The sequence below is a fragment of the Leucoraja erinacea genome, chromosome 34 (assembly GCF_028641065.1).
Source record: "Leucoraja erinacea ecotype New England chromosome 34, Leri_hhj_1, whole genome shotgun sequence".
Taxonomy (NCBI): Eukaryota; Metazoa; Chordata; class Chondrichthyes; order Rajiformes; family Rajidae; genus Leucoraja; species Leucoraja erinaceus.
In genome coordinates, this window is record NC_073410.1 from 12,345,767 (window position 1) to 12,358,738 (window position 12,972).

General features: G+C 37.0%; 2 protein-coding genes across 2 annotated transcripts in view; one reads left to right on the plus strand and one right to left on the minus strand.

The window, feature by feature from the left end:
- Positions 1 to 5,765, plus strand: part of LOC129712999 (progestin and adipoQ receptor family member 3-like) — a 31,964-nt gene extending 26,199 nt beyond the window's left edge. The window contains 2 exon segments of the mRNA XM_055661841.1: positions 362 to 452; positions 4,771 to 5,765. Of these exon segments, the coding sequence (XP_055517816.1) occupies positions 362 to 452; positions 4,771 to 4,907 (228 nt within the window). The 3' untranslated portion in view covers positions 4,908 to 5,765.
- Positions 5,766 to 6,551: 786 nt separating this feature from the next.
- The window catches only part of LOC129713002 (AP2-associated protein kinase 1-like), a 57,877-nt gene continuing 51,456 nt past the window's right edge, over positions 6,552 to 12,972 (minus strand). Inside the window, 2 exon segments of the mRNA XM_055661844.1 lie at positions 6,552 to 8,201; positions 8,203 to 8,779. Of these exon segments, the coding sequence (XP_055517819.1) occupies positions 7,691 to 8,201; positions 8,203 to 8,779 (1,088 nt within the window). The 3' untranslated portion in view covers positions 6,552 to 7,690.

Genomic DNA, 12,972 nt, shown 5'->3' on the forward strand with positions numbered 1-12,972 from the left:
AAAGGATTATTTTGAGAATTACTAATTAAGTGCTGTTAAGCATTTTCAAAGCTTAATTTACTAAATGTATTTTAAATGTAGTTACAGCCAATTCAGATGGGTCAGTGGAGAAACTCAGCTTCCATGTCGTGTTTTGTACATCAGTTTTAGTCACCAGATGGGAAATAGTGGTATTTGGTGTCACTCATTTATTCATTGTGGATCGAATGTGCTCAAGGGCAGGGGTTTTATTACTGACGTGCTGGATCTCAAATATGTTGACCCTGGTTAAAACCATGATATTCAAATGTTGATTGAATGTTAAGTTTATCCAGTCATCATAAATATTTACACATCTTCGTGAATTTACTTTTTTTCCTAGGTGTTTGCTCCAAGAGTGTGTATTATGTATCTTCTAGCAAGTTTGGCATTTCTGTTTTATTACAGTAAAGTACCCGAGAGGTACTTTCCTGGTAAGTATTTTGTCTATCTCTCTCTCTCTCTCTCTCCCATCCTCTCGTGCTCTCTATCTCTACTTTATTTCCTTTTCATCCCTCCCCTTCCCTCTCACTTCTATTTATCTTCTTCCCACAACAACTGTATTCATTATCTGTCTCCAATAAACTTCTTTTCTAGCTCCTAGCATTTTTCTGAGAATTGGTTGAGGTGTTTAGAGATTGCTGTTGAAGGTACACTGGTTTAATTTTCCATTATTATATTTTGTATTATCTCCTTTGCACACTATACATGGCTGTGTGTGATGCCACAGGTTGCTGGCACACTGCTGATCATTTTTGGTGATAGTCCAGATGTGACATTTTCATTTGGTAAAGATAGTATATAGATGCAAGTTGTTTTCCCCAGACACAGACTGCCTTGTGTTCACATAATGAATATATCAACACTTAGTTCTTGGGCAAAATAAATATTGAAATTTATTAACAAAAATTATATATTTTTATTGAAATCATATGATTGTGAAACTAGGATTAGAACGTACCCGTGTAATTATTTACCACTGCAGCTCCCTTGGCATCTTTCTATTACATTGTTACTCCATAATGACTGGATCACTGCAAATACAACTTGAATCCTGACCACAGAACCCATGTATCTCCTTGTGCACAATGTTTTTTTACATTCCCTTTCCATCTTCTGCGCCTTCATGCCCAATTAAAATTTATTTGTACTCAAGAGTACAGCCTAGATCATCATTACTTTGTATAAAGATAGTCTGTATTCCAGGAATGGTCCCTAGTGAACAGTGCTGAAGAAAGGTTTTGGCACGAAATGTTGCCTATTTCCTTCGCTCCATAGATGCTGCTGCACCCGCTGAGTTTCTCCAGCACTTTTGTCTACCCACAGTCTCTCCTCCAACAGGCTGCCTTTGGCACGCGATCTCTTGCGTTGGTTGTTCAATGGAAATGGTGTCATTTTCCGTGCCTGTTCAGCAGTTTTGCACCACAGTACTAGTTGACTGTGCCATGGTACTTCTAGTGAATAGTGCTGGCTGGGAGGCACCAGAGAATTCACTGCCTGCCTCGCCTGCTGCAAAGTTAACTTAATGCTTGAACTATTATCTGTTTCCATTGAAAGCAAATTAAGACAGACTATATTGGAAAGATTTATTTATACACCATATAATGATTCTACTTTTTAAAACCAAATACATATAATTGTGCCATATTTTACATAAATAAGCATCAAAACATATTCCCCTTCCTGGGAATGTATGCGTTGACTAAAATAGTGACCATAATTCAGAAGTGCTGAATTAACTGCAGTGTACTTTAAGATCATGCAAGGTGATTTTATTCCTCTTTTCCCCCAACCTATTTTTTTTCTTTTTCTGTTTTTCTTTTATTCTCATCCATTCTGTCCCATTTGCTTTCCCTTTTGCACACCCTGATTCAAGCTGTCCCATTGATGCCTCACTACTGCTTGTGCTCTCTCTTCTTTCACCCACCCTCTCCATTTCCTCACTAGGAGAGATGAATGTTGTCCTTGCCAGTAGCACACAGCCTGAAATTAAAGCTTTATGTCGGACTTTTGCCAAACTCTTCCAATATTAATAAACTGTAAGAATATTTTAAAAACTGAAACTCCTAGTTATGCCCACTGTGACTGGCTGATTGTCTTCCATCATCTGGCTGGTGAAACAAAAAAAAGGTTCCATTAATATTTTAGCTCTTCTGCACTGATTTTATCAGTTTTTATATTCCTGTAGAAAGTAATCATTAGATTCTGTTAGACAGTCGGAATGAGGTATGATACTGGGCCAGTGCAAAAGGTCACAAATTGTTATCATAATACAAGAAGTTGGTATACAGGCACAGTGAGAAACCTGAATGATGTGGTTGGCCTTCATCACAAGTACAGGAGTAAGGATGTCATTGCTGTTGTACAGGGTTCGGCTGAGACTACAGCTGAATTATGTGTGTCAGTTTTGCTCTCTTTAGGAAATAATTGCTTTGTCTGGAGACAGTGCAGTGACGGTACAAGACTATGTCCTAAGATAAATGCTCCTTAGACAGTCTCCTAGATTTTAGGATAAGAGATTAGGCATTTACAATGACAGAAAATGTTGGAAGAACTGAAGAGGTCACTGCAATTCTTTCCTTAAAAAAAGGTTCAAAGGTCAGTTTATTGTCACATGTACCAATTAAGGCACAGTGAAACTCGAATTACCATACAGCCATTCTAAAAGAAAAAGCAACTAAACACAGAACTATATAAAAGTTAACATAAACATCCAGGCGTATTCCCCACATTCCTCACTGTGATGGAAGGCAATAAACTACAATCTTCTTCATCTTTATTCTCCCACGGTCGGGGCGATTGGAGCTCCCGAAGTTGGTCTCTAAACTATGGACCACAAGCTCCACGGTGGTAAGTCCGCAGGCTCCCGTGGTTGGATCTCCTAAAGTCGGTCTCCAGCAGAGGCCGTCAACTCCTCGATGTTAGGCCGCAGTGTGGACGGAGATACGATACAGGAAAAGGATCGCATCTCCGTCGAGGTAAGAGATTTTAAAAAAGCTAAAGAACACTAAAACATACATTTAACCTATACTAAGAAAACAACAAAGAAGGAAGGGACAGACAGACAGACTGTTGGTGAGGCAGCCAGTGCTTACGCCACCCAGAGAGAGCAAGACTGACATACATAATTCAGCTGTAGTCTCAACAGGTCCATGGAGAGAGAAACAAATTTAATATTTCATGTCAGTGGCCCTTCATCAATGGTGGAAAGGTGGGAAAACAACATGTTTTAAACTACAAGGAGAGGGATGGAGAGAATGGCTAAGGTGTCTGTGAGACACTGTAGATTTGTCAAGTTGTCAAGCTAACCATTACTTTAAATACAAGCAAAAGAATAAGTTGAAGCTGAGATATCCAGCAAAATCTATGGAGACAAAATGTCAGCTAGTTAGTTGAAATTGTTATTGACTTGAGAGTTATAGTATGTCCACAGATAAAATTAAATGCTGTTCCATGAGCTTGCACTTGGATTTGTTGGACAGGGTAAAGACAGGTCAGATTGAGAATTGACAGAAATTTAAACCCAGCATCTGCAGTTTGTCTACCTTGAGTAGTAATAGCTGCTCAATTGTTGAGTATATTGTAGGCTGTGAGAGGTTTGGGTTTCCAGGGAAATCGAGAGGTGTAGGGATGAGATGGTGAAGCAGAGCAGTCGAATTAAGTTAAATGTTCTTGTACAGTTGTGGGGAGATTGCCAAATGTTGGAGATTTAGACAGGAGAGTAGAATGGGGAAGTTGAAGCAAGATGTATTTTGGTGGATGAATATAAGATATGCCGAATTGGTCAGTCAACAGACTGAATGGCAAGAAAGGAGACATGACAAATATCTAATTAATGTCAAGTATGAGTGTATGTGAGTAAAATTCTAACTGGGGTAGTCTTTTAATTTTATGTAAAGCCTTTGAGCACAGCTGGAAATTTAGTGCAAAGCAATGGTTACGCTACAACATGAGTAAAGTGGCCTGGTATAGTTTTAAGCATGCTGTTCTATGAAGGACAGTAATAATTAGATGTACATTTTAAATATGTAGCTGGATACCAATCGAGATTAAAACATTGGGGGACTTTCTTGAACAAGAGAAATTTGCGAGAGAGAATATATTTCCAAAATTGTTCAGTGTTTACATCTGGGAAAGAAATGTTTCCAAGCTTGGTAGAGGAACAGTGCCGTTACCGGATTAGTACTATGTCCATAGACTATTGATCTAGGGAGTTTAAATCAAAAGGATGAATAAAATCTGTAGTAAAAGCTGCCCTCAATTATGGTGGCTATGAGAGGCTGCCCTTTTCTACATTAATTCAAGATTTGGAGCCATTCATTGCACCAAGGTTTAGTCAACTCAAAACTCTTGCATTAGACTCCTTCACCCACTTTTTTCCCTTTAACCTACTCTTTCTTGCATGTTTAACTCTTGAATTCACTTGCCACCCACCAAACTAAGGGTGATATTCAGTGGCCAATCACACGTTTGGGATGTGGGGGAAAGGCAGCGCACCTGATGGAAACTCAGTCACAGAAAAATGCAAACTTAACACAAACAGTAGCCATGAATTTGGGTTGTAGTTAGGATTTATTTTGAATATTATGAGGAGAAATATTGTTGAATTTAATGATAATTTACTCAGAGCAACAATATTACAAGGGTGTATTTATCTTTGAAACTAAAAAAGCATTGACTACTTTGATATCAAAAGTGGGTTAGACCTTTTCTTTTCATTGTTGCATTCTAATAAGGGTTCTTGTTTTCTAGGTGGATACTTGAATTACTTTGGCTGTAGTCACCAGTGGTGGCATTTCTTGGTAGTTTTAATGTTCTATTGGTGGCATCAGACTGCTGTGCATATAATGCATTATAGACATGAGCAGCCATGTCTAAAAATAAAGTAAACTTTAATTTAGAAGTTTTCCAGCATTGCCTGAAGAGGACTGCTTCCCTGTTTCAAAAAAAAAAGCAACAATTTGGCTAATTAACAGCCGAGTCTTCTAATCAACTGCATGATTGCCTCCTAATTTACTTAAAACTGAATGTGTCTCAGTCATGTGCTGTCGGTTTGAAGATTTGTACTGTGGTAAAGTCTGGTACCGTGCTGCCTACTCAACGATTCCTCAGACTTATTGTTGCATGAAGAAGCCTTTCTAATGAGCCAAATTGTTGGCCACTTTTCTAACATTTGGATTGTGCCAGTATCACAAACTCAAGGTGCTGTAAAGGCAGCTGTGTTAAAATGCCTTTTAACAAAGTCAATGCATGTGTTTGTAAAATACAAAATGTATTTATTCCAATGTCTTTGCAGTATAATGCCTGCTTTGTCAGTTAGTTCACATTTTATAGAAATGATTTAATATGTACTGTAACATGTATGCTGCAAATTTAATATAACCAGGACAAAAGCAATTGTATTGCATGAAAAATAACAAGTTTACAATGCCTAACCCATGGCCCTCCCAAATAATATTTTCCTGATATTTAACCCATGATTACAAGTTTAAATAATTAAACCTGGTTTGTTGTGAGGTAATCAACTAATTTTGAAAACAATGTACACTGGATGTTTAAATCAGAAGACCATAACTTAAAAAGTGTTTACAAAATAATGTGTAACAAATTTTAGGGAGAAGAGGGGGGGAAAACTAGTAAACTTTATTTTTTTAAATGGGGAAATCTCATGTCAATCTTTAGATAATCTACATCTAACAACATTGATGTTGTGCAGTTTTCTGAAATATTGTCCTGGACAACATGTGGTAAGTATCATACACTTTAATTTAATATACAGAACACATTTTCCCATGCAGATTAAGAGCAAGTGAACAAGAAGCTTAAATTGCTAAATGATTGCTACAAAGCTTAGGACATGTTTTAGTCCCTTGATATAGAAGTGCAAATTATGTTAATTTTATTAGAATAATATAAAATAGGAATGTACTTGTACATCTTGAAACTCAATGCATTGGTCTTGTGCAATGTATGACTGAATTTTCTCAGTGATACGGTTCTAGGGCAGGACAGAGCACTTCAATGATTAACAGTTTGCTCCATCATTTTTCATTACATTATTGTGCCAATTTACTGTAAAAGTGCAGTTTAAATCTAACGCTATGCAAAAATTGTTTTTTACAGAAATAAATTAAGAAAAAAAAAAATCTTTGAAATGTGATGAAGCTCTTTTTAGATTTGTTGCATATAGCTGACCATGAATTATTGATTTGAGGATTCGTGCAGTAGTGGTTGTGCAGTTGTAATGGTCAAAACTCTAGTTCAGCACACCCATTTTGTCACTGCAGTCAAGATCATTTTGATGTTTGTAGTATTGTGCCTGAATTTTAGTTTTTCCTCTGAACTGGTCTAAGTGGTTGGTAAGTTGATTGTCAATGTTCCTACAGAAGGCACATCATCCCTTTCTGCAAATTTTTTTTTTCTTCATAAAGAACATATCTTGTATACTTTTCTCGTCATACTGAAGTTTTGACATCAAAAGTGTTGAGATAGTTGTGCCCCGTCATTTGTGTTGTATTGCAGTGTTACTAGTGCCAAACATATTCAGCTATTGCAATTGTTCTGTTAGTCATTTTTCTTCGTTTCATAGGGTATTTGCTAATATGACCATTTTTTGTTTGCTATACAAAGCATTTTGGTTTTTGATAAAAGAACATTGTTTTGAAAATGTTTATACTCCTGAATGTTGCATCTTTAATAAAAACCATTTGATGTTATCTTTCGTATCTGCTGTTGTGTGGTAAATGTGTAATTATTTATCCTATGCTTTGCACGAACACATTTTCGAATGTTTACCATTATCGAATCTTCAGACTTCAATTAATTTAGCATGGACAACTAACCATATTCACCACAGTAGTGATCAATCAAATGTTCAAGTTCAGATTTAATTTGGAAACTTGCATTCCACTAAAATACATATTCATTCAACATAGCTATGACAACAGCAAATCAGCTTTAATTCTTAAATTGCTCTATGTAAAACAGTATTGACACACAAATGTGAAATGCCAGCACAGCAAAAATGCAGATAGTTTATGGATCAACATTTTCCTACCAATCAGATGATATAGCACAACTAATAGGGAGCCACAGTTGTAGTGCAATATTTAATGTAATAGTAGCCCCAATAACTACACTAATTAGTAGTTTTGCTTTTACTTACCATAACCAATGGCTGATCTTTACATATGTCACATTTTAATTCCCATGATGTGGTCATTATTAGAAATGGTGATAGATAGGCTAGGTATGCTTAGTGAGGCATTGTGGTGAGCAAAGGCCATGCACATCAGTACAGGGTAAAAAGGGCCATTAATGCTTAAAGAATGTAGAGGTTGACAGATCTGAGATTTAATGAGTTGGAGATGAAACAGTAATAATGCAGCAATCACAACAATGAAAGAGTTGCATCTGGACATGGCAGGAATGTGAAGTTTAAGCGGACAGCATGAGGTAGAGGCAGAGAAGCGGGGCTGATGATGTTTATGATTGTCAGATAACAATGGAATTGTTAAGAAACGTACATATCTGAACCTGCCGAATAATTCTTTAAATCACTGTTCTATACTCGATAAATAACAGGCGCACTTATCCTTATTCCTAGGTTCAGTCAAAGTACAATGTCAGATGGGCACTGCCATTTTTCCTTTTTGGGACATGTTTGAATGTTCTATAATCCCTTCTTTGGGAAAGGTGCTGCAGAAAATGGATCATCATCAGTGTGTGGTGGTGAACTTGAATGTGCAAAGCGCTTCTCATGAGACAGGCCACCAGATTGCAGCTGTCCCAAGATCCAATTTTGTTTGTCTGAATGCACTTCGCTATTGCACCCCAAGTATTCAGAATAGTAATATTGATTAAAAGGATTTAACACAGAAGCTTCTGAAAATAATTCAGTTTTATGATTCGTTAAATGACAAGCATCCTTGGAGCTGTACTCCTCTGATAGTTCTTTCTGATCCCCTTTCTGTCCTGCTTTGCTTGTATCAGAAGTCAGTCCACTTCCAGTTGACTGCGCACATTCCCTTGAGCTAGTTGTTTTGGTCGATTTCAAGTGGCAGGTTGCAACAGAGGACCTTGTATTTTCAACTGAAACCTCTTCAAACAAAATGTGGCTGGATACATCCGTTTGTTCCAAATTAGTGGGTTGCCTAGGTTCAAGCTGAGCCGATGGTGTATTTATTTATAACAATCTGAAGATCAGTATCATAATCTATCTTAAGTGCAAATGGGGCATTTTTAAATACATCCGTTTCCTGGTTACCAGCTCCATTATATGTTTCAGCAGGTGAATCGGCTGCGTTAAAAGGCCACGTCTTTGTTTCCAAATCTGTGGTGGAATTCTGTAAATCTTCAATGTTGGAAGTAGAATCAGATAATTGCATTTTACACAATGTGTGATCACCTACAGAAAGCACCTGGGTGGTATTCTCTCCTTGCCACCTAAGCACGTGTAGATCACAAGTGTTTAGGTTTAGATCAGGATCCAGCTGAAAGTCAGTTAATGCAGCAGTGGCTTTTTCACAACCTTCAAATTGGCTTATCTCATTAGATTTATCTTCCTCGTCACTGCTGTGAAAAGTGCCTGGAGATGAAGTGAAATCACTTGAATGTTCCTCAGTAAGTGATGCTGATAAACAGCGTCCTATAAAGTGCACCATTTCACCACAACTCAGTTCAGTTCTATCCTCTGCCATATCTCCCACAACCGGTGGAATGTTCTGATTTGCATGCTTCACTGAGACTATATTGCCACAGCCTGAAAACATCAAAAAAAATTGGGAGAAGTACACTGATTAAGAGTTGACTTGGAAAGGGAAAAAAATTGTAGATGTTCAAAATTGCATACATTAGAATAGTTTAATTTCCTTCACTATTCAGCAAACAAAGCAACAATAGCTTCATGCATTGACCTAGAAATTGAAAATAGAAAAAAACTAAATACTCAGGCATTGACTGAGAGCAAGTAACATTCACAGCGGAGTAGCCAGTGGCTCTGGCTGAAGAGGAAAGACCCCATTTGGTCTCCCAAATAACCGACTAGACAGATGCAGAGGGGGGTGGTTCTGGGATGCTAGAATGCACCGCTGAGCCTACTGGAGACGTCGTGGGTTCAATTAGTGAAACGTCGATGAAAGTAGGTGCCCACTTGATAACCCCAATGACGTGGCTGCCTAGCCTTTCTCAACATCGCAGGAGCATAGGTGAGTGCAGAAGGCTCCCATCACCATCGGGAGTAAGTTGATGTTTGGCACTTTGGACTTTTTACATCGTGTCCTGTGTATTTGTAAACTGCCACCTAATCCCTCACCATGAACATTCAGAGGGGCAATAGAAAAGTCATGCTTACCTTTCAGCTAACCAAGATGCAGGTCAGAATGCCACAGGAAACCCTTCTTCCCTGTGGCTATCAAACTTTACAACTCCTCCCCCTTCTGTCATGGTGTAGACTGAGACACCCCTCCCTGCACATCCCCAAAGCCTTTCCACTATCACTTTAATTACAAGTATTTTGTGTTTGTTTTATGACTGTTGGCAAATTAATTTCCTTCCTGGGATATATAAAGTTCTATTGTATTGTAACCAAACCTTTTCCACCATCTACAAGCACAAGGTAGAGCTGTAATGGAATACTCTCCACTTCCCTGGATCTGTGCCCAAATAACTCCAGTATCCACTATCTAGGGCAAAGCATCCCACATGGTTAGCAGCTCATCCACTGCCATACAATCAGTCTGGGCCATCCCATTACTGGTGCCGCAGTGATTCAATGTTAAATGATAATCATTGCGATGAAAGATCAATTAAAGTAGTGGCATAAAAATAGTTTGAACATTACCATTTCTTGGACGTTTGACAGAAATTTAAATCCTTTAGAAAGTAGTGTTCAATAAGTTACATTTAAGTACAGTGCCTATAAATATCATTACAGCAGCAATTTCCCACAAGGAAAGAACCCTCAATGATCAGCACAACAATCAAGTCTTTGGTAACTGCAGGGGAAATGTTGGCTACAATAACTCCATTGTCCCTTGAATTGTGTTGTAACATTTAACATCCCGATCCGTGAGAAGTTGTAAACAAGGCCTTGACTTTAACATGTTGAAGGATAGCTCTGCTGCCACACTAATCAGCAAACTTAATGATATGCTTTTGTCCAGTGGAGTTTAAAATTCAAGCCTCATCAACACAGCTAAATTAAAATGCTGACTCAAAAAGGCACAACAACCACACTTGATTAAATACACTGGAGTTTGTACTATTTGAATTTAATATTTTCAGGTCAAGTTGCTAGGTTAGCTTTTTTCTCGTGGATTGTGGGACTGCTTGGCATAATTAATTGTAGATAGCATCTGCTTTGGGCAATGTGAGCCTTTACCAGTCTTTTTAATTTCAATTTAATCTTCCTTGGAAATTCCAGAATACAGAAATAATCAAATTAGATTTTTTTTTTAAACGAATGAATGCGACATATGGATTGATCCATATAATTGGTGCATTTTGAAAAAAAATGTCAAGATGTTACATTGTATATTTTGAAGTTGCATTACCTGACATAAATGATCAGCTTAGGAGTGATGCTCTGAATGCAATCCTGCCGTCTTATTAACAAGGGGCATGGGAGATTTTGTATGGTGAACACAAGTTCTGTGTGAGACAACTTTCTACAAGGCAGCATTTGGATCCATTTTTACATTCCCAAAATATCAATGCAATTTTCATCCTACTTCATTCCTTTAGTTGACAAAGTTCCAAATTAAATATTTTTTTCTTTGGGAATCAAAATAAATGAATGACAATAGCAGTAACCCGATTCTTCAAGAGAGCAAATGTCTTTTGTACTGAAATAAAATAGCCCAGTTAAACTGTTTGGTACTAAATGCATGTTGGAACATTTGTATATTGCCAAGCACAGTATTCATATTGGACTGTGTTGCCAATGCTTTGTTGCTATTTGATCAAAAGTCTGGAATTCCTCACACACCAGCATTGGTGTCATATATGCTCAGGACAATTAATGTTGACCTTATTAGCAAATCCCATAAAAAAGAATTAAAGCTAAAATACTCCCAAAATGATTGATTCTAATAGGAATAGTTTCTGTACTCCCAAAATCAAATTCACTAAAGATGCATAACTTGCATTCAAAGTATAAAAAGCAAAATTCCACAACTAAATTTTTAAACAGGCATCAGTAGCATCCAAAAATAAAACAGAAAACAATTTAATGTAAACGTGAAACGGTTTAAATTTATTTACAATTTTTTAAATAATCATGTTATAGTCATTCATTGGTTGCAGTTATTCAACACTAGGTGGGACATTAAAAATAATTAGAGAAACAACACAACTATTCCAGTAATGGCTGCTTGATAAACAGGGAAGCCAATTACCTGCAAGATTTAAACACAATGAAAAATATAGTGCACAGGTTAATATTCTGAAATCCCTGTCAACACAAATTCAATGTATTAAATAGTCAACATTGCGCATAGAGATGCATACTAACAGTCCTCACATTAGGCATTAGAGACATATTCCATCATTATCGTCACTGTTGGAAATGTTTACGGGTAGCTTAGGGTTTGTAACTTTATTTTTGCTATGTATATATTAAATTAGTAAAGTTACCCATGACATTATGAAGCAGCTCACCACCTGATCTGGATACACATAACCTGGTTATTTAGATGACTAATCTTCTATTTTGGTGTTTGTTTACAGCTATGATATTATGAAATGTGAATCATTGTTGATTTTTTTTTTAATTTAATTTTTTTTTAATTTAATTAAAAACGTTAGTGTAAAATGGAACCACTTCTAAGTCTAGTGGATGGACCAAATTGTAAGCCAGATTCCACACATTAAGCTGAAGGGAAATTTCCTTTATTTATTTACTCATTGAACAACTGTACAATAGATTCAGTCTCGTTACACCCAAGCCCTTCGTTAATGTGACTACAAACAGAATTCAAAAAAGCAGAATTAGAAATCGTGAGCATATAAACAGACATTTTAGAAATGAACTGATCACCATAGTTAGATATCTTTTGTAGAAAATAGTGTTTCACTGCAAATAAAAGGCAATTTTTTTTTAATCAAACGCTGACCATTCATACTTACTGCTGCCTAGCCCTGTGTGGTTGTATGGCAGTTCACTCGTGTGCCTGCACATCACAGAAAACAGGCCTCTCAAGTTAAGAAATAACTAAAGGGAATTAAAATGAACTGGCTAAATCCTGGTATCTACATTCAATTTGTACGTTTTAAAAAAATAATTTGTTTTCTTAGCAGCAAAAATAAAAGTCAAGTAACTTAACAGAAAGAGATAAAATCAAAAATGCTCAAATAACAAGAACATAGTTATTCAATGCAAACTAAGGCAAAGCAATTCAAGCATTACATTGCAAAGCAAGCAGCAGGTTTCCACATCAGCCAAGTAATTGTAACATGGCATAACACATCAGATGCCAATGCCACTACAGCTCTCAGTAGTAGAATCCAAGCAGTATTAATTGTTCTAAAGCTACAAACCAAAAAGAAATTTAAAGCTCATTTCCAAATCAGTTGATCATTCTGCAAAAGTAAAGAGCACTGCAGCAATGTAATTATAACATACAAAGTTCAAAAATGCTGAGGTATATCGAGCCAAGGTCCTTCAGGGTAGCATTTCAACACAAGAGGATTTCAGCAGGTTTTGAAAATTGGAAGAATGTCCAAGCTGTTTTCTAGTATATGCATATTAAAGGCGCACAGGCAGGTGGAAGATTAAGGAAAGCCTTGATGGAACAGTCTTTTACTTTTAGTAGCATCTCCATTGCATCTTGTTACAATCATGTCTTGGTTGGCGTTGCTCTCAACGGAGATAACGCTACTGATTTTGCCATGCTTTCTTTGGATTGAGGTTTCTACTGCAGGGTTCAGATCATTTAAATGCAGATAGTTTATTGG